Source organism: Cryptomeria japonica, chromosome 3 (genome assembly GCF_030272615.1).
Source record: "Cryptomeria japonica chromosome 3, Sugi_1.0, whole genome shotgun sequence".
NCBI classification, from domain to species: domain Eukaryota; kingdom Viridiplantae; phylum Streptophyta; class Pinopsida; order Cupressales; family Cupressaceae; genus Cryptomeria; species Cryptomeria japonica.
In genome coordinates, this window is record NC_081407.1 from 34,430,610 (window position 1) to 34,457,552 (window position 26,943).

The 26,943-nt window shown below is 37.5% G+C and overlaps 1 protein-coding gene across 7 annotated transcripts in view; it reads left to right on the top strand.

Moving 5' to 3' along the window:
• The window catches only part of LOC131046734 (uncharacterized), a 267,983-nt gene that overhangs the window by 112,813 nt on the left and 128,227 nt on the right, over window positions 1–26,943 (top strand). For all 7 annotated transcript variants that reach the window (XM_057980518.2, XM_057980525.2, XM_057980524.2 and 4 more), the window contains 2 exons: window positions 13,382–13,513; window positions 26,222–26,335. In XM_057980518.2, the coding sequence (XP_057836501.2) occupies window positions 13,382–13,513; window positions 26,222–26,335 (246 nt within the window). The remainder of the gene's footprint in view (window positions 1–13,381; window positions 13,514–26,221; window positions 26,336–26,943) is intronic.

Genomic DNA, 26,943 nt, shown 5'->3' on the forward strand with positions numbered 1-26,943 from the left:
TTCTGCTGAGGGGTGTATGGTGTGGTTAACTGACGCGTTTTATGCCATTTGTATCACAGAAAGTGGAGAAAGCAGTAGAACAAAACTCCCCCCATTATTAGACCTAAAAGTAATAATAGAACAACCGAACTCTTTTTCTACCAAGGCCTTAAATTTTTGAAATACAGGAAACACATCTGATTTCTGTCTAAGAAAGTACACCCACATCTTACGACTGTAATCATCAAGAAAAAGTAAGAAATTCTTGCACCCAGTAATAGAAGTAGTATTCATTGGACCACATACATCAGCGTGGACCAACTGCAGTACCTTAGATGCTCGCCATGGGTCACCATCCTTGAACGGTGTCCTATGCTGCTTCCCAGCCTGACAAGTGTCGCAAACTCACTGATTCTGAGTTTGAATTTCATGTAAGGCATGTACTAAATCTTCCCGAACAAGCTGAGCAAGATAATGAATGCTCAGGTGACCATGTCGCTGATGCCATGGATGAGAGATAGAGGAGGATTTTGCTGCGAAGGCATGCTCAAGAGAATCACCTGTATCCACAAATCTATAAAGACCATGATCCTCAATACCAACAACAATTGTAGTGCGTGTCGCATGATCAACAATAGAACACTTATGTGCATTGAAGATGACATCAAGCTGAGGAGAATGCCGCATAATCTGACTCACAGAGAGAAGGTTCAGTTCCATGCCAGGAACGTAGTACACATTGAGGAATATGAGATTCCTCTCACCAAACTGTATCTGAATGTTGCCCTTGCCGACAACGGTGTACTCCTCATCTCCTTCAAAAATAACTGAATCAATATAGGGAGTGAATTCTGTAAACCAATCACGCTCGTGAGTGAAATGCCGGGAAGTACCAGAATCAATATACCAAGCAGAAGATTTCACATGGTTTGTAGGTCTTTTAGCCATGAAGGCGTAAAAGGCAGACTCTTTCTGCTTTGCGTGCTCAACAACATTGGCTTTAGGCTGAGACCGTCCCTGCTTCCGCTGTTCGGAAGCTATCCGAGTGCGACAATCCATAATCAGATGGCCATATTTGTGACAATATTTGCATTGAATCTTCTTCTTTTTTGAGCCTTCCTATGACTGACTAGAGCCCTTCGACTGAAAGAACTGAGATGACTGAAATTTGCCTTTATCCTTGTGAAAGGATTTGGCTGCAAATGCTTGCTCAGAGGAGGATGAAGTGGCACCGCTACCAAACTGTTGTTTCCAACAATCTTGCTGGAGAAGTTTGGTGCATAACTCTGGAAATTCCATATCAGCATTCGTAGATGTAATGTTGAGAGTCTCTATGAAGTGCTCATAGGATTTAGGTAGACTTTTGAGGGTTATGACTACCATATCCTCTTCCTCCATTTTCCGACCAATAGCATTGAGCTGATCTCGAATCTCCTTAATCTTCGTGAGATGCTCCTGTAAGGACATACGTTCATCCATCATGATGGAGAACAACTGGTTCTTCAAAAAGAACGCTCGGCTTTTGTCAGATGTCTCATGCAACTCCTTCAGATGCTTCCATATTTCTGAGGCTGATTGACCAGAAGGAATCTGAGGTAGTTGGTCATTTGTGACAGAGAGCTTGAGAAGCATGACAACTTCCCTATTGCGGTCATCAAATTTGTCTTGATCAGCTCCGACTGTAGAAAGACGAGATTCTTTTCCCAAGACAAGATCATCTAGGCAACGATATTCGAAGATTGTCAGCGTGTGCTACTTCCAGGTGTTATAATTATTGCCGTTGAATCGCTGACTGCCTTCCAACATCAATTTGGTCAATGACGCCATCTTGCACGTTTCCCAATGCACAAAAAATGAAAATCAGAGAAGAGGCGATAACACGTAATACAAAGCACAAATCCCAATGCACGTAATGGGGACATAATTGGTAAAAAATTATTGTTGTATTTACGAATGATCATGAAGATCATTATAAAGAATTACAAAGAAATACAAAATAGAATGTTTCTAATAAGAAACTAAAATTACAATATATTACATTATTGAGCATTAATAACTTAGGAAAATATAATATTAATATAGAGGGCCATCCATTCTTGTATGTTCCTCAAGAAAAACTTGTGACACATAAGAGAGCGAAGGGACCCTTGGAAATGACATTTCACAACGAGGGTAGAGAGATTGCCAAGCAAGACATAGCTAGATGTATCTATGCTAATGGAGTGGCATTTAATGTTGTTCACTCACCTTATTGGCCAAAAATGGTGAGATCAATTAATGAGGCTCCAGAGGGGTTCAAGGGCCTGGGTCATGAAAGCTGTGCACTTCCTTATTGGATAGAGAGGTGAAATTGAGAATCACACAGTAAACATAGAGGGGGAGGGGGAGGGGGAGGGGTCGTGAATCAGTGTTTAGGATTTCTAACACTTCAGCAATTTCAAAATATCATTGAACTCAGAGTAATATAAACAATACATGACACAAAACAAGAACACCTGATTTTTCACGTGGAAAACCCTTTCGGGTAAAAAAACCACGGTATAAATTATCCTTTTAGCAACTAGCACCAACTCAGAGATACATGAAGTGAGCACCAACTCACAGTGGGCACCAACCCAATTTACAAGACGATAAAATAAAAGAGAGCAGCAACTCTCCTCACAACACCTACTGTGTTCAGCAGAGGCTCCAACCTTCACCAGAGCAACAGCTCAAGAAATAATCAAAACTGGAATTCTAAAATCCACAAGACACAACAGTGTATGGTAAAATCTTCAGTCTAAAAAAATACTTAAATCCATTCTTATCTTTACTGCAGGCAGATCAACTCTCTTTCTCAACGTACAGAAAAATATTCTCAGCGCACAACCTCCTTCCAGCAAGCATAGACCCAAGACCAGATTATAATATGTTTAAATCGAACATAATAATATGTCCACTCTTCCTCACTCTCAGCAACACCCTATACCCCGTAAATGTTTGCAGTAATACTCAGCCCAGAAAGGAATATCTTCAGCACGATCCCCGTCCTATTTTATTTCTTATGATTCTCCCTCCCTCTTTTCTACACACAAAAAAGCTACAGCTCTAAAGTGAGATTTCATCTTTCTGTATGACTCAGCTGCAATTTTCTTTTAATTTTTGGAGAAAGACATACGAAAGAAAATTGTTCAGCAATTCAAATCACACACCACGCCAGTCCTTCAATTGCACTTAATTTGCAGTCACACCCAGGCGATCACACACTTTACTCCGTCACACAGTCTACTGTATAAATTTTCCCTGTAGCTACATACCACTGTTTTAAAAAAAAAAAATATTCGAAGACGGCTCCCACACAGCTCAATATCGGGCTGCCATACTAACACCATAGTCATCAGCCGCGTATTCCAAGTACCCAGTGACCCAGAAGTTATACACGACCTTACAAAAGAAATATTATTGGCACACCAAAAACGCACCACAACCACACATTTTCTAACACAAAATTCACCACTATCACCATACATACATCCCACGGCAATAATTAAAGAAACAGATTTTTTTTTGAGAGCACGATATTAATTTTTGAAGTCCGTCATTACTTCTCAAAACACCCCGAAAATTCCAGAACAGCACCACACACATTTTGAAAATTATTACCAGAAAGCATGCACTGATTCGTATATTTCCACATATTTCTAGCAGAAACAGCTCCTGCAAAATCAAATATCTGAGCCCACGACTCTGTCATTTCCGAGAATAAGGAAGACGACACCATAATAAAATGGGTTCAATTAATTATTTTCAGCTCCCACTTATAAAAGAAACGTATGAGATTTTTGCCGGCACCAAAAGAAAATTCTTCCAAAATATCTGACCACGTCTATCAAGAGACGTTACCCACAGCAGCCCATAAATTCTCCTCTATTTGTCAAAAAATCTATCAAACCACCTATGAAAGAAAGTCGCTCATTATAAAGGAGGCATTACAAATGAAACTCCATTTGCCGACACAATTTTAATAGGCCGCCACATCCAAATCTAAAGATTAAAAAGTTACTCTTAAATCACCACTTCATATTTAGAAATAAATTAATTCAGCTACCATCAAAATATATGTATGAAAGGCTCCTTTGACCATTCAAAGGTGACATTGCAATAAGATTGACACATGACAAAACAAGTAGACAAGGAGCCAGCTGAAGTAGACAGGCAGACAGCTGAAGCACACACCCAACTAGCTGAAGTAGACAGCCAGGCAGCTCAAGCAAGTAGGCAACTAGCTCAACCAAGCAACCAAGCAGCTGAAGCAAGGACACACACATGTCAAGCAACTCAACCAAAATTGAGAAAGTCTACTGAATAAACATTAGCTCAAAAAGCACTGCAAATTTAGTCCATTATTATTTTGAGTAATCCTCTAGCTTGAAAGACACAAACTTGTTAACAACCACTTGACATCAATGACAAAATGTCTAACAAAAACGTGTAGAGCACTCATTGAAGACAATCAAGGATTCATGGGTTGACATTGGGGAGTACATATCTAATGGATGGAAAGGTGCAAGAAATAACCCATTGATCAATGTTATTGCATTGTCCCCTAAATGGGCAATGTTTTTGAGAACAATGGATTGTGAAGGGCAGGTGAAGGACGGTCCATTTATTGCTAACATTCTTTTCCAAGCCATTGACGAAATTGGCCCTCAAAATGTCGTTCAAGTTGTAACAGATAGAGCCAAAAAATATAGTGCTGTTGGGTTATTGGTTGAGGAGAGCTATTCACACATTTTTTGGACACCTTGTGCTGTCCACTCGCTCAAACTAATGCTGCAAAAAATTGGCAACAAAGTTGAATGGATCAAATAAGTGTATGCTAATGTTGAGGAGTTCCAAATTTTCATCGCCTATCACCATATGTAACAGGGCATGTTTAGACAATTCTCAAGGTTGGAGCTATTGAAGGTAAGTTAAATAATAAATACGTTTTACTTTAAAAACCCTTTAAAATTAGTTTTAATTTTGAAATAGGTTGTTGAGACCTGTTTTTCCTCCAACACATGTATTGAGATGACTTGTGAAGGTTCATGAGGCACTATTTAGCATGGTAATCAACCCTAATTGGAGCATATGGAGGTAATCTAGCACTACAAGGGCAACAAACATTAGGAGAACTATACTAGATGACACTTGGTGGGATCGTGCTACGTACCTCTTGAGTTTCATTGAGCCTATATTGAGCATGATTGGTTATATTGACATGGATGGGCCTTCTTTGGGTGAGGTATATGTTGGCATCAACTCATTGATTGAGAAGATAAAAGTCATTATAAATGAAAAAGAGCAAGATCTCGAATAAACATTCTTCAAAGATCTACATCAAATCATGGTGGAGAGATGGAACAAAATGACCACTCCATTACATCTCCTTGCCCTTGCATTGAGTCCCAAGTATTATGGTCAATAGCTCCTTATTGGCACAAGAGTTGCCCCATATAGAGATCTTGAAGTTGCTCAATGGTATAAGGCAACACTTCACAGACTCTTTCACTGTGACATATGGCCTGCAATGAGCGTTGAATTCATGTGTTTTGCAAGCACAAATGATTGTGGTCTTGAAGCTCTTTGGAACAAGTATAGGGCTGATGCTCATAGTTGGTGGTACTTCCATGGAGAATCATACTTGCACCTACAACCTCTTACCATCAAAATTTTATTGCAAGCAAGTTCTTAGTTATATAAAAAAATATCTTATATCTTGCTTTTAAGTTTACTATTTTATTTATATTTAAATTTTATTTGTAACTCGTAACTATCTAATTTCAAAATCTTGATTGGTTACTAGTTCACTCTTTTGATATGGTTAGATAAGAAAAAGTTCACTCTTTTGACTCCTTTGCCGTGTAACTTTTTAGCTCTAACTAGAAAAGCACACTTTTTCAGAGAGAGACTCGATTCTTAGGACTAGCTTATTTTTAACTTTTGTTTCACTGTCCTTTTGGTGAAAACACCTCAATTGTGCAACTGATGGCACTAAACTATGGCAAACTCATTTAAAGTGTGTACTTTTGGGATTGCTGGCCCATATTCCAACCTAGCCAAATTAAAACTTCTCTAGCTGCCATATCCTATTAAGTCATTATAAATGCCTTTTCTAGTCCCATCAGAAGAAGACTCTAAACCTCACTGACATCATTACTTCTTGATTCTAATGTGAAGTATGAACATGCTGAGCTTTGGGATTGTCAATATACACAAATTTTTGAAGGTCATTTACATCATGTGCTGCAAACCCCAAGTGCACAAATACATTTATGAGTACTGTTGACATTTTTCATGTCACCCTTAGAGCCATGCAAATAACTGATCTAAAATACTTTTGTGACAAGTACCTCAATGGGTTGCACTATAAAGATGTGGAGTCGCAACTTACTAAACCAAATTTTACACTTAATGCCTATATGAAGGGTGTAAATTTTGTTGACTACTTTCTGGAAGGTAACAAACTATATCTGATTCCAACTTCAGATGTTTGTACTATTTTTAGTTCGTTCTAGTGATGAAGGGAGTGTCAGGCATCTAACAAAGTGAAATAAGTTATGTGTAGCTCTTCAAAAAGCACAAAGGAGGTGTCAATGTTTGCTTAGATTCATAAGCTATTTTTGGACTCGATGTGCCTTTCAAATTGCATTAAAGCAGATTCGTTGAAAAGGTTTTAATTTTTTTTATATTGGGTTTGGGTCACAACATTGTTCTTAGAACCACATCGGCACTCGATGTGGTTCTAAGAACCAATACAACAGCCGACCATGTTGAAATGATGGCAGATTTATTGGACGGGCTTTAGAAACTTTCAAGCAAATACAATCCACCAACGTATTTTGCGACCACCGTCAGCATGCTCTCACCGTCATATACACTGCTACAACAAAGCTTCGCCATATATCTAGGAAAGGGCAGGACAACATTGCTCTGCTCTCTTTGTTCTTAAATGAGGATCGTGGATTATATCTTGTTGTGCTTTCAACGGGGCTGACATGGTTGGTGCTTTGGGTTGAACACATCCAAACGATTGGGAAAGCATAAAGTGGGCTCAAGCAAGGTGAACCTGAAAGATGCCCAGCCAAGATTTTCTGAAAATTTACCGATTTTTATGTTGCTGGTTGCTTGATGATTGGTGGTTTAAGAAAGTTTTTTTTTTGGTTTCTGCTTGGTTTTGATACCAATAGCTGTATGGAGGTTTGATCATGCAAGAATTACAATCCAACAATACTTTTCAACTTAAAATTCTGAAATATAATTGACTGATAATAAACTCAGAATTTTGAAATTTGGAGCAGCAAAATGATAATTTCAGAATTAAGAAATCTATTTCACCAGAACAATAGAATTGTCTGGAATGTGTTTTATTAAAGAAACTGAAGTAGAATACAATCTAAGAACACCCAAATGCTGGAAGTGGCTCCAATCAGCTTTATTTGACCCAACAACAATTAGCAAAAACAATTCCTGGAAATCTACTGAATTCCATGCCTGGTTCCCTTATTATTCCATCTACTAGCAAAATTAATAAATGAACGATACTCCTCTTGCCTGCTGAATTTATTGATATACTGATGTGTAGTGCTGCTGATCAGAATTCCATGAAATCTAAACCCTCAATAGGCTGAATCGAACAAGTGTAGCAATCTAGGGGGCTGCAAATGGTATGGCTGCCTCTCGAAGTTGTACAGCTGCTGCAAATGAAGGTATGGCTGCCTTCTAAAGTCTCCAAACCCTCTCCAATCTACAAATAATTCTCTGAATCTGCTGAAACAAGTCCGAATTGAAGCACAATTAGGAATTCTGAATGAATCCCTCCATTTTGTGAATTGGGGTATCATCCAAATCCACCTGTCTTCAAGGAGTTTTCATTCCTCAAAGCTGCTATGCTGCTGAAATGAGTTGCAGAGCATGATTACCAAAAAGCTGATTGTAAAAATGAATGAATGAAGCCTCTTCATGTTTTTTTAACAACTCCACACCCTAATTTGATTTTAGGGTTGCAAGACTTTATTTAAATATAATTCATTAAACTTTATTTCATTCCCTTATGTCTCCTCAAGATGTACGACCCCCTTAGACTCCCTTTATTAAAAGAATTAAGTTGTTTTTAAAAAACAACTTAACTCATGTCTCCTAGGCATCATGGCAAAAGGGGGGCCCCTTTATTATAATTTATTATAATATAAAGTGACTTAATTTAATTACTTCAATTTTATTTAAATCAAACTTTAGACAATAATTTATTTAATCCAAATTTATTCATAAATCTATCACTTGGACTCCAAACTGAAAATTGAATGCTGTCACCTGTTCAAGGATGTTGATTGAATGTGGTAGTGCAACTGGTATTTCCTCCTAAAAAGTAGGGATGCTCCTAAAAATTAAAGACTTTCTCAAATTGATGATAAACACTCCTAAGCCACTCTGGTATGCTCCTCGGCCCTTTGGTTATCAAACAATTAATTGGCAGTCTCCTAAAAAATAGGAACCCTCCTAAAATTAGGAAACTGCCCCAAAACGTCCAAAACGTCTCCAATACTCCTCAAAAGGTCACTAAACCCCCGAATGGGCTCCCTATCTACCACATTAGGCCACGGGAACCCTGATTAGAGGCTAACCCATGCTGACAACTGGATTGTCTAAGGAAGGGACATTACAGAACCAGCCATTGAGTGCCTATTTGAGTTAACAACTTTTCGTCCACAGGAAGTAGATTTGGTGAAAAGGCTTTAGAAAATCTCAGGCAAGTGTGCTTGAAGAAACACATTCAAACATGAAAGTACAGCTGCAAGTGTGAAAGGAGGAACATCACAAATCTACAATCTTATTAGGAGGAGCTGTGTTTTGAGAAACAAGTTCGTTTCTTCAATTTCGCATGAGTTTGATCATGGGAGTTTGTGGATTCCATCACTTCTTTTCCTTGTTTATTATACAAAAGTTTTGGCTTCCTTTCCATTTGTTGTTTTAGATGAACCTTTGTATCTAGTGCAAGCGATTAATTGTACAACGCAACTTAGGGATGGAAACTTAGAAGTTAGTATGAAGAAGTTGGCTTCCGAAGGACTTTTCCATGAAATAATGAATATAGCACCCAAAATAGTAGAAGAGAACAAGAATGAGGGGAATGAAGAAGTTGATAATTTCCAGGTTGTCAAGCTATGAACTGGTTGGCTGCATACAAAAAATACTTATCCTTTGACCAGTTAGAGATACGCCTTCACCATTGTACATGAAGGCTTATGTTTCATATCGAGTTAAAAATTATGTGCACGGGGGTTATTTTCTGCTTTATTTCATATGAGAAGCACAATGGTATTGATGACATTGTTATCAGAGGTGGATTCGAAGCCTTAAGAATTCTAATTGTGAGGAACATAGGTGAAGATAGTAGTGAAAATGGTAGAGATGAGCTGCATCTTTTTCATTTGTAGTGAAAAGCATGATTTCGTGAGAAGCTTGCATGATGGGGACATGTAAAATTCCTGAACTATGATTGGTTTGCAGAAAGACTTAAGTGCAGAATACACAGACGCATAAAGTTCAACTCAGCAGGTGGATAATTGGAATACTTTAAACAGTTTATTGTCTTATTACACAAAGTCTCAATTGCTGATTAACACAATATTTGCGAACAGGAAATTGAACCATCTATTATTCAATGCAGTTGATAACAATTGATGAAACATTCCATCAAAAAATGAGTTAAGAATTTCTTTTGGTGCACCTGATGAATACGCAGTGAATGCTGCTGTTCTTCATACTGCAAAATATTTGTCGATAGTCTTCATTAAACCACGATAGACCATTCATTCACCGATGACAACTACTGGAAACCACCAACAGTTCTTCCGCATCAATTCCGCAGCATAATCAATACCACTGCACTGTAAGGTGAGCATGTGATCGGAACGTTACTTCCATCTTGGTAACCTAGGATTGCAAAACCATTACGTTTCGTGTCAGCTCTGATGGCGTTTTCATCTCCTTCCACGAAATCCCGTCCTTCTTACACGGCGTCACGACCTTGCTAAACACCTCACAGTTTGCGGGGCACGAAGAGTAGAAAACACGGCTGCTAAACACCTTTGCGGGTTACAGGCACGGAGAGTAGAATACGCGGATTTCACTTAGCAACCGGTGGTGCACGGGAGGAAGAATACGCCCCGATAGCTTGTAGTATTCACGCGGTTTGGGATCTACACACGCCCGCGACTTAGACAAGACTCATTCCAAACTTCTTCTGTTGCTCCGACCCAATAGGCCAGTGATTAACTGGCGAAAGGTATCTGTATCAATCCACTGTGCATTTTACACTAAAGGCAAATCATATTTTATTCAACATATCCGTTCCCTGCAATGCCATCCTTTTATTCGCAAAATAAGTTGGTTTATAATTTCTCGTAGGAAACTACTTCAATAGTTAGGAGTAATCACGGTGTTTAACACTTTATTCAACAAAGCATTAATAATATTAATTATTTATATTAATCTACAGCTGAGATATTAATATAAAATAAATAATATTGTTTCAAGTTTACTTTTCGTAACTCAATTATTTAGGGAACATTACAGGACATGATTTGTATTTGGGCACATTTCAAATTGCTGATGCAATTGCGTCAATAATTTCTTACAATAGGTTTTGGCAATTCAACCTGAAGAAGCAAAATTTGCTACTCCAGAGGTTTTTTGATCTCTTATTCAGAACTGTATAGATGATAACATAATCAATCAGGGGGTAAGTGGAATCCAGGTGCAGACTGTCGTGCGCAAGTCAGGACCAATTCCAACAAATAGGATATGCTTAACTACATGAGAAGTCCATACTGCTGGAAACAAAGGGGTCGTCTAGTTGCTTATCGAAACAGACAAGCCTGTGGTCACTCTTTGTGGGCATTATTGTCATCATTTTGTAACTATGCTGTGGATACAACTCAAAATGTTTTAGTTTCTTACAAAGACATTTGGTGATGCACTTGTTAAAGAACCAGAATTTCATGGCATAATTTGCTCAAGCTTGTAGATACTTATACAACAAAATAAAAGGCCGGAGTACTTTATTTATTATGAGAACTATGCTCATTATGTTCCAATTTATTTTAATGAATTAAACATGAAACTTATGGGAGCTCTTCTTTGTTATTTATCCAAGCTTTATACTCCCAAATTATAAGGAATCAGTTACAAGAAACTGAAGACTCTCTAGGGAAAGCTGAAAAAAAGGGGGATGGAAACTGAAAGAGCAGATTAAGGAATTTCTTTTATATATGCAATCAGATAACAAAGAGAGAGGACCTTTTTTTCAAACCCCCATTGTACTTTGATGCAAGAGTGAGAATCGGTGAGGAAGAGGGCATTTTTGAGTTTCGAAGGAGGGGAGATATCAGTATATTTCTTTTGAAACGTGATCTTTTGCACAAGAGTGGAGAGCCTTTGAACTCTCTGATTTTGTCCAGGAAATAAAGGAAACTTTCAGAAACTTTGTGTTCATTTGTATTTCTTTTCAATTGCTATTTTTCCTATGTCAATTGCAATCATTCTTGGGTAATTTCATCTGTTACATCAGATCACGGGTGTGTTTATTTTATGAACTTTGAATCTTGAATATTCATATAATCTAAAGGGAGTTGCTGTTATTTTCCTAATCATCTGTTGAGGGTGACGAGTGGGTGAACTTTGTGTCACTTATCTCTGTTTCCATTTTGATAACAAGTCTGCAATCACATCTGCAGCATAGCTGTGTGTAGATGTTAGTTTCCCTTTTTTACTTTCTGGTTAAAAGCATACCCCCAAAATCTTAATTACATCATAAGAGGGAGCTGTGCCTCCAAAACTCCGAGGAAGATCGTCTAGGCAATGGCGATCTCTCCAATTGTTTGTTAGCAATTTGTCTTTTTATCTGGGCGAAAAGAGTCATTTGTTTGTTATTTTGAAAAGACAAATCTGTTAACCAACAGGGATTATAACCACTTTTTGAGAATTAGTCAATTTCATACTTTGCAAAGCATGCCCTATGGGTCATTCTGCCATTTCTAGATTCTTGACAATTTTCCATGTCTTTGACTATTTTTTCTGGTTTGAATCTTGACTTCTCAACTTGACACTTGTTTTCTGATTTAACAGAACAATCAATAACTTCTAGGATATGGATTTCACCTATGATGTGCAAAAGCAACAAAAGAATAACAATGTCATTTAATAGCTTCCAGGTCAAATTGACAAGAAAACTAGTTAAATCATGTGAAAAGGACTTCAGTACAAAAACAATTGTAGGGGTATAACAGTTCTGAAAATGCATTACCAATGGTGTGACCTTTGAAAATTATCACAAATTCATTTATGTTCACTTGTTTTGATATTGGAACATCATTGTTATATGTGATTCATAGCTTTTATTTTCATACATAGCTAGTTGTGCCATTGCTATTTTTATTCTTTTATTTGTTTCTACAGTTATACTTCAAACAATACTTTCTAAATAAGTGGATAGGATAAGCACGCTGTTGGCTAAATGCATGTTATCAGCAAAGTTCACCAATTCCGAGTGGGTCCAATTTCTTTGAATTGAGAAAAAAGATGTTGGAATATAACATTATAGAGAAAAAAGATGTTGGAATATAACATTATAATACTTTGCCTTAGTTATAAAATTAGAGAATACCATCTTTAAGATCTCTTAATATTGTATTTCTACTATGCTTTCATTTGTAACACAATTACTATTCTGAATATGGCTATTACTTTTCTAAACATTATTTGTCGTAATAGGTACTGCCAGGGAAGACTTAAAAGTGAGTTTTCTCATCAAGTTTCTAATGAACCCGCTTACCTTTGCATCCCTTGGATCTCCTTTATTTGCCAATGAGAAATTATATGTTGACTGCTCCCTGCATTCTTGTTTTCTTATTCCTTGTAGATATTGCATTGAAGTGGCTAAGTATCTTGTAATAGATAAATTTTTGTATATGCCTTAGACGCATTATGTGCCTTATTTGATATTTTATTTAGTTTATGGCATATGCTTCTACGGGCCAAGTAACCATGTATTTAACAGGGCTAGTGTGTTTGTTTTTCATTTTTCAAATGTTTTTGTGAAAAAGAGGGCTATAAATGATTTTGCTAAAAACTATTGGTAGTTGAATTCAAGAGGTTTTCTCCCTAAGGGGCATAGGTGACAGATGCCTCAAATGTACACTTCAAATTTCCTGAATTTGGAATACAGATTCAACACAAGTTTGTGATTCTTAATTTGTTAAAAGAAAATATTGGTACCGTTTTTGTTTGAGTTTTGTTATGGCCGTTCAGTTTATCTATAAATAATTTTAGGAGAAGGCAATTGTCTTAAAAAATGTTAATGTATTTCATTGTCAACCAGGTTCAAGAACAATTTGTTGCATTAAATACTGGTATCTGTAATGTTGCATTGGAGATTGCTCATTGGGTTGGAATTGATTGTCTTCCAACTGAACAAATTTTTCAATATATGAAGGATTCTCTGGAAGGCCAGGTTTTTTTCTTTAGCATTCTTTCTCTAGATTTTATATATACAAGTCTCTTATGTGACTCATCAGTTTTAGTTTAGTGGGATTACTGAAATGGTTGGTTGGATGCAGTTCATACACAAACATGTTATCATGTATGCTTGTCATTATCTTTGTTTCCTATGCATCCAGTAATGTCCATCTGTGCATGCACATGCGTGCATGTGGGTATGTTGCAGATTCCATTTAAATTTATTAAAAAATGCATTTTTTTAGACAAAGTGTAAGTTACTCTAGAGCATAAGGGTAGGTTTCAACAGTCTTGTAAGGAAATTTTGTAAGCTCTTTATACTGAGTCTCCCATGGATAATGTGTTACAGAATAGCAGCAAGAGACACCCATTTTTTCTGTGGATTAGTAGGGAGTATTAACAACACCAAATGAATATCATACACATGCATTCCTAGGGAGTATTATGAAACACCTAATGCATTTCATATACATGCATTCCTTTATCTTTATAGGCATCCTCCCAACAGAAGCCTTGACAACTTATTTAAGACTGCAACCAACTTTCTATATCTGACTGTCATTTATTATTAATATAAACTTCGTCTCCAATTTAAGATTTCAACATTTGATGGATAAGATTAATTTCATTCCTTGGGTTTACCAATAAGTCAATATATAAAACTTCTACGTTGAGTCCTATAGGAGAGGTTTAAGCCAACCATATGTGGCTCTAGGTTATGTTGCAGAGTACCACCCTGGTACTTTTATGGGGCTGCGTCAAGGAAGCTTGGGGTTCATCTAGCCACCTTGAGCACTGTTCACAACCAGAACCATAGGGTACCTAGGGTGCTTAGGTAAGACTTGGGTGAAGATAGGCAGACCCATGGGCCGACTCAATAAAAAATGCTGAAAAAACACTTTGTTTTAACATTTAAAAATAAAAATAAAAAGTGCCACTATAAACTAGTTTCACTCTAAAGTGAGGGCTGCTCACTTCTCCCGTCCCATTTCATAAATAGAAGTGAACAAAACATATTTTTTTCTCTCCAAGCTGCTATTGTTAATCTTTGAAACTTGATCTTTCTCAAGGGGGGAAGCCTACATAAGGGAAAGAATTACACCTAGAGGAGAGAAAGAGTTGCATGGGGAAGATGTATCTATCAAATATCTATCAAAAGTGAGTCTTGTAATTTTATCAACTTTTTTTAATTTTTTGTTTTTAAAGAAATGCTTAGAATATTTTGTCATGTTTGAACCCTGGCTGTTGATCTAAAAGATCAATGGTTATCGGTCAGGTTTAAATCTTTTTGGGCGAAGAGAATGAACAACTTTTGACATTTCTATAGCCTACCACATACCCATTTTGCCAAGTCACTGGAGCTTCTAAGATGTTCTTGTGAAAGCATAAGCTGCGTCGAAAATCATTCGAGGGAGGACATAGGTTCTAGCAAAAGCAAGACCTTTGACCAACTCATTGCCACACAAGACCACTATTCCTCTTTGCTGGTTTGCTTGAAGCCTGTGGTCAGGCTAGAACACAATTTCTAGCGAAAACAAGACCTTCTACCAACTCATTGCCACTCAAGACCACTATTCTGCTTTGCATTCTGCTGGAGCTTAGAAGGAGCTCTAGCGTAACTAAAGTTTCAACAAAATGCTGAGAGGATACAGGCCCACCATCAATCTTAAATTACTTCTCCCATCAACAGACCACTGGAGCTTAGGAAAGGCTTTCCCTAAAATTGAAATTATGTCGCTATCCATGTCAAACATTCCTTTATATTGTCAAGAACAAAGAAAAAGGTCCCATGAACAATAAAGACCTAGCGATTTACATAAATTGCAAACTCATCCCACCTTTGGGCTTCATCTTAGATCTTGTAGGGTCGTTGGAACTTTGGAGAGGCTCCAATGAAAGACAAAGCTTCAGCGAGAACAATAAAATGCTGAATCATCGGCCACCTCTTTGATCTTGCCGGGCCATTGGAACCAAAACAAAGCTCTGGTGAATAATAAGGCTCCAGTGAAATACTGACTAAAACGCGAGGAGCCCACAACTCAAAAGACATAATAAGGCACGTGAAAAAAATTCATCAGCTCAAGAAAAGGGGCTGCTAAGGGGCCACAAGCCATGAAGTCATAGGAATTAAGGAAGGAATTAAACTGATCAGGGAATAAACATTTCCTAAGCCATTGGGGGCCGGTCACATTGACGAATAGGAGGACTTAAGTTTTAACTAATGCAACTGGTGACCGGGGACAAACGGTCAATTGAAAATTATAGTGTAGAGCCCAAAGGATTTAAAGGGTTTAAGGTTTTAGGGTTTATTAAATATAAATCAAACTTAAAAGCTTAAAGATTTCACAAGTCTTAACACAATGCGCACCCAACAGCTAGATACTTTCAATTGAAGAATCTATACCACAAAGATCAAGTTTCCAACAAACTGTTCTACTTAGCTCTCTTAACCTTTACACAATGACAAGAAACATTTTGATCTCCCAATGGACTTAAGGGGCAACCAACAAAGCCTCACTTGGATAGAATGTGATAATAAATAATAACCACATTACTATTTGTCTTGAGGACAGTGATCACATACAGCGCTCCCACCTCCAATTGTCCTCTTCATACTGCACTAGGATTGGTGGAAAGAAATGTTAGGAATTATTGCCTTCTTCTAATCTCACAACTTAGTCAGACAACCATAATCCAATGATTAATCTTCTTCTCAAATGCCAAATATAAATTCTGAAGGTTTCATGCTACAAATGGAAACCACAGCCTACCAAATTGGTCTTTAAATCAAATATAAATATCAAATGCTTGAACAATTAAGAAGTTGCTTCAGACATGAATGAAATCACTACCCCAAAATGGTGTCCACATGTTGCAGAAGATACGATGCTACTGCAGTCAGAAAGAAGTCAAACAACCAACACAAGGAATTCTCAGTGTTATCTAGCACATATATAAATTAGTCAGAATGACTCAGCGCTCAACTTTTTTGTCTTCTACGATTTAGCAAAGTATTGAGTATGCCATCCACCAAATAAAAGCTAATCAGCTATCATGCAACCGCACTTTACTTGAGACCTCAGCATATGAAGGAACTTAATAGAATAATAGAGAGCCACAACATTGTTTGACTCAAAGATATTGAACTCCCTTCAACTTTTACATGCCTGTCCATCTACAGATGTGATCCTTTGAAGTAAAGTAATATCATGTTGACTCAGAAATTGAAATCAAATAGCTCCACACCCAGCAATAGTGTTAATGCATGGTAGCTTATGCAAGATAAGATCTTCCTAACCTTCCTTGTTCTGTTATTTATCTACATGCTTCATGTCTGATTTATATTGCATATGATTATCGGATTGTACAAACATTGCTTATCATTATGCTATCGGGCTAACAACCCGATAGCATATTAATGTCAATTGTTAATTGGCATTAATATGCTATCGGGGTATTAACCCGATAGCATATTAAATGCTATAAGTTATCGGGTTAAATTCGCCGATACATACTTGCTATCGGGTGCATAAACATTGGCACCGATTCACATCTGTTATCGGGCATATTTGTTATTGGGTTTAATGAATACACCGCTTCATTTGGCATTAACATTGGTTAACAAATGCACCGGTTGGATTATATACATCGTGCACTTTGAATCATCGGTGTTTATATGAACTGATTCATTATATTGATCAGTCATTATATTATGATATTACAATATGCTATCGGGGGTTTTTGAACCGATAATCAGCATTGTGTTAATGGTATAATTGTAAAGGCACCGATCAATGGGTGCATTGATCGGTCATGCCTAAAAGGCATGACCGGTCAATACACCAATTGACCGGTTGCCTAAATGATATATATGCCAATTGAATTCATTTGGAGTAGACATAGAAAATATTAAATGATCTCTCTCCTTCAGACCTGCAGATAAAAATCAGAATTATTAGACATTGACATAATTCCTCATATCCATATATAGCATTCATAGTTCATAACTTGTTCTTTAATTGAAATTGAAATAACTTTACAAATAGGAGATAGCAACAGTCATGCCATGATGATGGAAGAAGAATAGTTGCCATGATTTGTCACAGGATACGAGTGGCTGAACAACCAAGTGATTCCAATGCCTTCTTCAAACCTACAATTTCATATGTAATATTAATGTCCTCGACCTTCACAAAGCTTCATGCAATAATCTTTGATGAAAAAAATTCTCAAACGTAGAAATAATTAATTTGCCCAAGGTGTTATTTTAGTTATTCATCTCTTCTAAAACTGATAATCTTAAATTTAATACTCTTGCTAAGACAGGAAGCAATGACACACCTTGGGGGCAAAGTAAATCATAATAAATCATATAAAATCAATCTTGAATATAAGAAACTTCTTTTGCCTTTTAATATCCACCAAAACCATCAGCAATAATCACCAGCAAATAAGCATGGCTCTTTTTTTTTAATTTCATAATAAGATTGCAATCATCTCTCATGAAAACATTTAACAAAATAAGATGAAATCTTTGCTGCACAGCAAATTTTTTTTCAATATAAGACTTCACAAAATTTCCAAATCTCAAACATTGAATCCAATGTGAGGAATCTGGGCGATTTCTCCCGCTATCAGTGAGGGAGGAATCTTTCACCCCAAAACTGATCTTTCCAAGAGGGTTTGCATCCTCAAGTGGCTGAGATGGAATGAGTTCTGTTGTGACGTTTTCACATATCGCCCCATTCCAAAAGGGGACCCCCCTACTTTTTAGGCCCTCTTGGTCTTTTTGGTTTTTGTTTTTGGGTCTTCTTGTGGCAATCTCGTCGGTCTCTTCGAGTTTGCAAGTGAGTGGGGACAGTTTAATCAATCTTGCTTTTCGTTTAAGCAATTTTGGCCAAGTCTAGGGCTCATTTTGTCAGTTTTAGGGTTTTTCCCTCCAGTCCTAGATTTTAGGGGTTTCCTTTTAGGGTCTTTGAAAACTGAAAGTTGCAATGGAGTTAGGACCCTCTAAGGATCTGACATGTGAAATTTGAGTGTTTTCTGATCCTATTCTTTAGGGATTTCACTGCCTCCCGGATTGTCTTCATTTCATTGAAAATCAAACTTACTATTTTAAGTAAGTTTCTATTTTTAGAAAGTGTCCTTGCTTCCTGTTTTGCTCTAACGCTAACATTTTGAAAAAGTTTCTATTTTTGGAAAGATTATTTGTGGTAGATCTTGCAGGCAAACACCGAAGACTAGACATGCACGATCATTTCTAAATTCGGAGAAATGGAAAAGCAGGCTAAATTGACCCAAAAATGGCTGTATGGACATTTACTCCAGGAATGGAAAGCTTGAAAATCACAAAGTCTGGAAAACCACTTCAAAATCCACACGTCATCCAAATCTGGAAATGACCAAAATTGATTGTCTGGAAATTCCCTCGTTAGAGTTGAAATTGTGAAAATCCATCACTCAATGAATTCCACACCTAAGTCAGTCTGGTGGGCGCTAAATGGGGTCATCATGGAATTAATGAAAAATGAAGAAATCCCTTCCCAGAGCAAAACAGTGCCCAGGGAGAGAGTAGGGCACTAAAATGGAGTGCTCATGGAAAGTCAAAAAATGTGTGAATTCCTTGCCTATGTCCAAATAATGCTCGAGGATAGAATAGGGCGCCAAAATACCCATGGCATGGAAAATGTGAAAAAAAAGTGAAATTCCTTGCCCAGTTGAAAATTCCACCCAAGGATGAGTTAGGGCACTAAAGGAGAGGGGTCGTGGAAAGCCAAGAAGAATCAAAATTCCACCACAAGAGGAAAATAGTGCCCAAGTCAAGGAGAAAATGTTAAAATGACAGAGGCATGAAAATGATGAAATTTCTCCACTTAGTGGATTCCATGCCCAAGGTTGAAAATTTTCCAAGGCAAAGGGGAATTTGAAGGTCAAGAATGGAATGGAGAAGCAGGAAATCCCCTCGGGGAATTTTTAGAAAAATCCATTTTTAGACACCAAAACTCATTCAAATTTCAATTTTTTTGCATATTTGGAATCATGAGAGAATTCTTTCTTTCATGGACTTGGGTCCTACATTTCAGGAAAATTCCTAAAAAATAGGAAATGTGGCAAATTGATGGAAAAGCCTCCTCGGGACAAGATGAACTCAAAAAGTACAAAAATTCCTTCCTTAAGGAACAAATTTCCAAAATTTCTTCTCTAGTTCCGAAATGTGCCTAAGGTTGTGTTGATGTGTGTTTTATGCACATAACATTTCAGAATAAAATACCAAAGTAATTTACCCTCTCTTGAACAAAATCACCTCAAATGCTAAGGGTAAGATCAACTAAAATGATTCCAAGGTTTCTACATGTCAGGTCTTGACGAGTGGGTAACTCAATGGTTGATGTGAATTGCTGTGTTCACTTGGGGACTTACACAAATGTTAGGATTATCTTCTTTGATCATGAAATATGCGGAATAGGTATACTGACAGCTCAAGATTTAGCAATGTAGTTCTGGACTTAATTCTTACTAAAAAAAGGGCAAAAGGAATAGGGTTCAAGAAAAGGCCTAGGAATGTAGGAAATGATGAACAAGTTTAGTGGAATCAAACTAGGCTGGGTCTCACAAACAGGTATTGACACAAGCTTAGTGTAATCATCTAAGGTATACTCAAGGATTTTCAGACTATCACCATGAAACGTTGACACCATCCAAGTTGATGCTTGTCAAGGGACGCATAATAGTTGAAGTTAAGCTTACTCAAATTTTCAGTCGACCACACAAGGCACACTTACCAGCGGTAAGAGGCTAGTGGTATGGATTAAAGATTGCACACAAATATATTCAACAAATCTTTCACTCAATCTAATAAACATGAAAATAAATTTTAATCTAAAATTCTAATCTAACTTGGAGGAATTGAGAACCATGAATGCAAAGACAACATTTGAAGAGCAAAATCACCAACAATTGAACAATGATTTAGATTCAAATAGTTGCAGCATATACCAACTATTCTACAAAAACTCTCTCTTACAAATGAGAGACAAGGAGGTATATATAGTCTCTTACAAAAATGGATGGCCAAGATTGATTCAAGATCAACGGCCAAGATCATGCCAACAAAACCCTAGAATTGCCCTAATTAGGGTTTACATAAAAAATGGTGCCACCAACATATGGCCCAATAAAAAGATACCTAGTCATCAAATAGGGAAGAAGATTCCTCCCCACATCTCTTTCTCTCCTAGCATACTCCAAGAATCTAGCCAATACAAAATCTAACTCCATGGAAATGCTAGGTAAGGTATCTTGTTGCAAATCAATCACGTTCAGTGAATTCGAGCAAGCATCCAAAGTGTTCTCCCAATTTGGCATGAGCTTCTGCAAACTATGAACATGAATCAACAAAGAGATCAAATCATCTATCCAACTCTTCTTCAAAGAGTCCAACTGACAAAAATACATAAGTTTCATCTTGTCTCTTAATTCGGCTAAGTGTAAACCACTAGCATCACTAACATCAACACCCAATAACTCCTCAATTGAGGAAAGGATCTTCATTTGAATGTCCTGAATCAATCCTTCCATCTCTGTACAACTCTACTGGGCGTTCTCATAAGTTGATTTCTTCACAGCCAATGGACAATACCAGCCATGGAAATCGTATCTGTCTCCACTGTGCACAATGTTTTCGCTGATCAACGTGGACTTAGGAATCCTCTTCAAAGCTTTGAGGCGTGGAATAGTCTTCTCCTGAATAGGCTGAATTTCTTCCCAAACTCCCTCCAAATACTGGATTCTAAACATGAGCCCTATTGTCCTATCATATGCCTGGACAAACTGAGTAAGGAAATCATCTGCCTGTTTTCTTGCACTCTCAATCCACCTCTCCACCTCCGAGAGTGTATCTCTGATTGCCTCATAGTGTGAATGTAGTCCATAATCAACCACAATAGAGGAAATAAGGGTGGGATTCTCATGCCTTATCCCCGCAATATACTCTCTAAGTCTGATATTCTCTTCTCTCTACTTCTCCTTCTCTTCAATTTCTCTATCTAACCTTGCAATGATTGCCTTAAGGTTATCACCAACCTCCTGAAACTCTTGCTCTCTTGTAGTACGACCAAGGGCAACTGAAGTAATCTGGAAATCCATAGGAGTAGCAATGTTTGATGTCACACCTCCAATAGGAACAACCACCTATACAATCCGCATTCCTGTCTCATCTCTAGCTATGTGCGACAAAACTCAGCTCTCTTGGGTTCTTTCCCCTTATTGCTCCTAGCTAGGTATTCATCAATGTTATCAATAGGCTGTACCTCTATCATCCTCTTACTCTTTTCCATACTTTTTATCAGCCAATCAGGAATAGCGGCCATCTCCATACCATCATCGAGACACAAATCTCGATCAAGTCCTCTCAATGTCGAGATAACATCATCATCACCATCAGGATTACTCTTGGTCAAATCATATATCTCATTTCCCAAACTAACCTCCAAAAGGACAGTAGGGGATCCCGACTGATCATCATTCTCATTTGGTGGAGCAGATGTCGCTGTGGCATGTAACTCTTGAATATTCTTTGGTCGTATAACTGTGTTGGAACATTGCTGGGTTTCCTTATTCTGTTTTGTTATTTCAATTTCCTTAATTGATGAGACATTGAGAGGTGGTGAAGGAATGATAGTCTTTTGTTTCTTCTTCTTGACCTGCTCAATCTTCTTCCCTCTGGCCTTGACTCCTCCTGGCGTGTTTTTCCTTCTCTTGGGAGCTTGACACTCTTCATCTGCATGAATTCTGACATCACTGATAGTCCTTTGATCATCTTCGGAAGTAGATTCTTTCGGCTTCATCTTTTCATAAGTGAAGGAAACACCCATATCAACTAACTTATTCATCTGAATATCTACCCATGTACGGGAGAAACTCAAGACCTCTCTCATCAATACATTCAAATCAATCTCTTCTGATTCTGACCAATTAGGCAATAAGATTGCCTTCTTCATTTCATTTTGATACTGTGGATGCGTATGATCCCTGTCATCTAACACCTGATCAGGAATGAGGAAAAATCCACACTTCTTCATGAAATCTACTGACATTGTGGACCACATTCGTCTCTTCACTGCCTGCTCGTCCATCAGGTTGGCCCAATAATCTGCTATGTCTACCTTGTGGATGAACTTCTATCCTCTGATCCTTCCAACTTTCTTATCTGGATCAAATCTTTCTCTTTTCTTGAAGGTTGCAAATCGATAGAATGCAAGCTCCTCACTTGCAGTGTTGGCGGCTAAGGCAGACTGACAAACCTCCAACGTCTTCCCAACTGAAATAGGGAATGTCATGCCTGTCCTGTGCTTCTCTCTTTGAATGGAATCAAACTCTAGAAGCTGTCTCACCACTTCCAACAAGATCATTCTGTCGGACGGATACCTAGGAAGCCTGTAGGGTTCGGATTGAAACCCATGAATCCTAAGGTATGTGAAAGTGGAAAACTGAACATACCACGATCCATATTTCTCTATTAGCTCTGTTGCCTCCTTGGACAATCTTCTGTGGATTCCGCCTTGCAGCATCCGTGTGATGTACATTGTGAATATGTCATTCACTATCTTATAGTCTTCAATTCTATATATGTTCAGCTGGGGATAGCATTCATGACTCCTGAATTGTCCTTGCCCATACCCGACTTCACCTCTGCATATCAATCCTCTGTATGAAACAAACCGTGCAAGCAGGTATGCCATGTAGGAAGTCATGGTGAAAGACTTGGACCGCTCTACATTCCTCAGCTCAAAGTCCAGATTGTCACTTATGATTCTAGACCAATTTATCAATGTCCCTCTAAGACAATCCTGGATGAAGTAGAACATCCATCCATCGAATATTGCACCCTGCGGCGTCACCATCACTCTATTGAGTAGGAATACTAAATCACTATATTCCTCTTTGAAGTTTTCGCACATGAGTGTCTTGGGAGCCTTGGAATGATGAAGCCTAGGCTCGATCATCCACTCTTTGTTTATTATATTCTTACACGCATCCATCTTCTTTGTGTACCACTCTTCATATTCATCCTTAGTTGCATTCTTCATATCTGCTCCGCATGGAATTCCAAACACCTCAGCAATCGCATCCTTAGCAAGGTAGGCAATGACAATGCCCTTAGGAGTCTTGATCATTTGCGAGTGAGGATCATAACATCGTGCACACTCTAGGATAAGCTCACTGCATTGTATGGATTGTGGGAATCTAGCGGCTTGAAAAATACCACTCTTCATAATGTTTACATACATTGGGGAAGGAATTTGATTTCCGACTCCGAACATCCACTGTCGCATCAGGTTTAGGCTCAGAAAATGCATGTTTGTATCCGTAATCTCCTTCCATCTGGATGACATCTTGGATTCTGGATAGAATCTAGTCTCCAGTATCTTTTGTTGTTCTCTTCTTTCTCTAAATCCGGACTTCGACATCGCACCTGTACGAAGCTTGAAGTTAGAGCTTAGGAAAAAATCTAATATTCTTAATAGAATTCCTGACTTCTTAATGATTTTAGGCTAATTAGGGTATGAAGTCAGGAAAATAGTCCACATTCTAGGTAGATCTTAACAATTTAAATACAAAATGTGACAAGATTAGGGTATGAAACCCTCATGAAATCAACACCTCCTTATACTTAGAAATTTCATGCAAATCATAGTGCAAAGGAGTATACCGGATCAAGAGTGACTAGGGAAAGGTGTGAAAGGTTGTGTTTTCACAAAAAATTATGTCTGAAGACACCTTCTGCAGTCAACAATGGAACTCACAAATCTGAAGACAACCTGTAACTGTACAAATTAGCCTTTCAAAACAAGTTGCAATTATCTAAATGTGCATAAATATGATGGGAAACAACTTATACAATGAAAGCAAGTCAAATCTGGGAATAATGGTATGGCTGGTAAGAGTTAAATTTTTTGGGTAAAAAGCCACAGGGATGTGTCCCCATGTACCCTTGATTTGAGCCAAAGGATCTATGCTACTAAGTATCTGATTTTGTTTAGGATAGGGCATATAAGGAATCTATGTGGGTTCATATTCATTCATTTTTTTCAATTTTTGTGTTTGGATACAAAGAACGAGTAAACTTATTTTGTAATGTCCCCTTTTTGCTCCTAGTCAATATGCTTCTTGTCAGCCTATACGTAGGTTCCCATAGGCTTTTCGGGGTTGGTTAGGGGATTTAGAGTTATGTGGAAAGATTGAGCATGCAATTTTTGGCATATGCTTAGTTTAGTAAGTGCTATTTTGGGCACTTGATCTCAATTTTAGTTCGCTCTTTGCTTCCGTGTAAAGTGTTCTCAATTTTAGTGCCTTGGTGAAGTTTGTAAGGTGATGAGAATAATATTTTGTAATTTTCACTTAAGTGGCCAAAAGTGTCCTTTATTTTATAGCTTAAGTGATAAATGTTTTTATAAAGTTGCCTCAAAAGGGGATGCTAGGCAAGGGGTAGACATAAAGTGATTTGAAAAGTTTATTGAGTGTCTTTTGAAGGGAAATATTATATTTGATATTTGTGTTGCCCTAATTTTTCCCTTCAACTTTATAAATTAGAGTTTGGGCTGTCATTCATTCATTTTGCTTGTGCACACATACAAAATGTTGTTGGAATGACTCTGGAGAGTTCTTCTGAAGATTGTTGAGAACAAAAACTCTCTACAGTTGCTCTGGTTTTGGTGGTGCAAGATCCAGCCTAGCTGGTTTTCCTTTCAGTTTGGTGTGTTTTGAGTAATTCTTAGTGCTGGTCATACCATTTTCAGAGACAAAGGGAAAAATGTTTTTGCTTATATCACTTTGGGAGAATTTTATATCATTCTGGGTATTGATTTTTGGAGTCCTCGCAACTGGGCGCCCCATTTCCATATGTCATATGGCATTTTGTATGAAGAAATGATTTATTGGGTGAAATTGCCCCTCTACGGAGGAGCGCCTATCTTGCCTTGGCACATGTGAAGCTTTCTGAGGCTCAATCGGCATTTTGGTGTTTAAAAGATCTTTTTAGCTAAGGTGTTTGGGATTGGAGAAGAAGCTACAGGTTTGGGTAGGATTTTTTGTAGTGAGTTTGAAAGCAGATTTCAGATTTTTGTGCTTTGGGAGAGTCATATAAAGTTTTCCAAACTGCTGTTCATGCTTTGAGGTCTTTTTAAACGTCATATTTTTAGGTCTGCTTATTGCATTGCATCATTTTCAGATTCTATGTATCGTGTTTAAAGATTTTATGGTGAAATGCAAATGTGTTCAATGTATGCTCTGAAATGGTAGATGAAATCTGAAAACAAACAATCAGCAAAACAGTTTACATTTGCTTCAAGACTTCTAAACATTTCCAAAAAAAATAAATAATCAGTGGCATTTATTACATATTTTTATTTACATAGGAATTATTTTCTTGTTTGTAAATTTTGTAGAATTATATTTTCTTTATAAGATAGCTTTGTTATCATATATTCATAGATGGAATGTTTGATGCAAATGTTAAATGTATAATTTATTCAAACACAAGACATGGCTTAGTATTATAATAGCATGGGTGAAATTATATTGATGAGTGATCAGGTTATCTTTTCTCAGTCTGCTAATATTTTATAGTAGAAAATGTAAGCTGTATTTTAGATTAACAAGTAGGATAATCTTCTGATCAGGGCCTTGGCAATTTACTTTGCAGGTAATGCCAACACACCATAGCAAGTCTGTTGAAAAGTACACCCTTTCATTAATTTGTTTTATTCCGAGGATTGTATCTCAAGTAGCAGAAGGCTGGAAAGAAAGACTGTTGAGGGTAAATGGCTTTATCCCTCTGCATACCTTTTTTTTTAACTTTTTTTGTGTTTTGGTAAATGTACACTTTATTGTCTCTGTAACACACACTGACTCTCTCCTTGGTAGTGCAATTGATTGGATGATTCCTCCAGTGCTTGTCAGACCTCCATCATAGCTACTTTTCACATGCATGGATGTATTAGTCACTATGGTATCTTCACTCACTAGTTTTTTCTCGGAAGAAAACATCCTAAAAATAATAATATGGGTTGTAATAAGTGTAGAAATCAAGAAGGAGGCTGGATGAATGGCACCAAAGATGGAAGTTAAATTTAGTGAAGTTGGAAATCCCAAAAGTGTGGAGGAAGATGTTCCTTGTGTTGGAGCATAAAAGTTGACAATATCTTGCTCGTGCTATTATATCTGTTACTTAGCAAGTCAATCACATTTCCTGTTCTTTTGTTAGTTCTTTCTTTTTTCAACTGTTTCATCTTTTCAACCAGCTTCTGCAGTTTGCGGGTTAACTTATTTCATTCAGTGTTCTGCTTCTCGATTCATTTGCTCTGATTACTTATTCACATTATTTTTATCTGTGGATTAATTCATTCTTGGGCCAGTACTTACTTT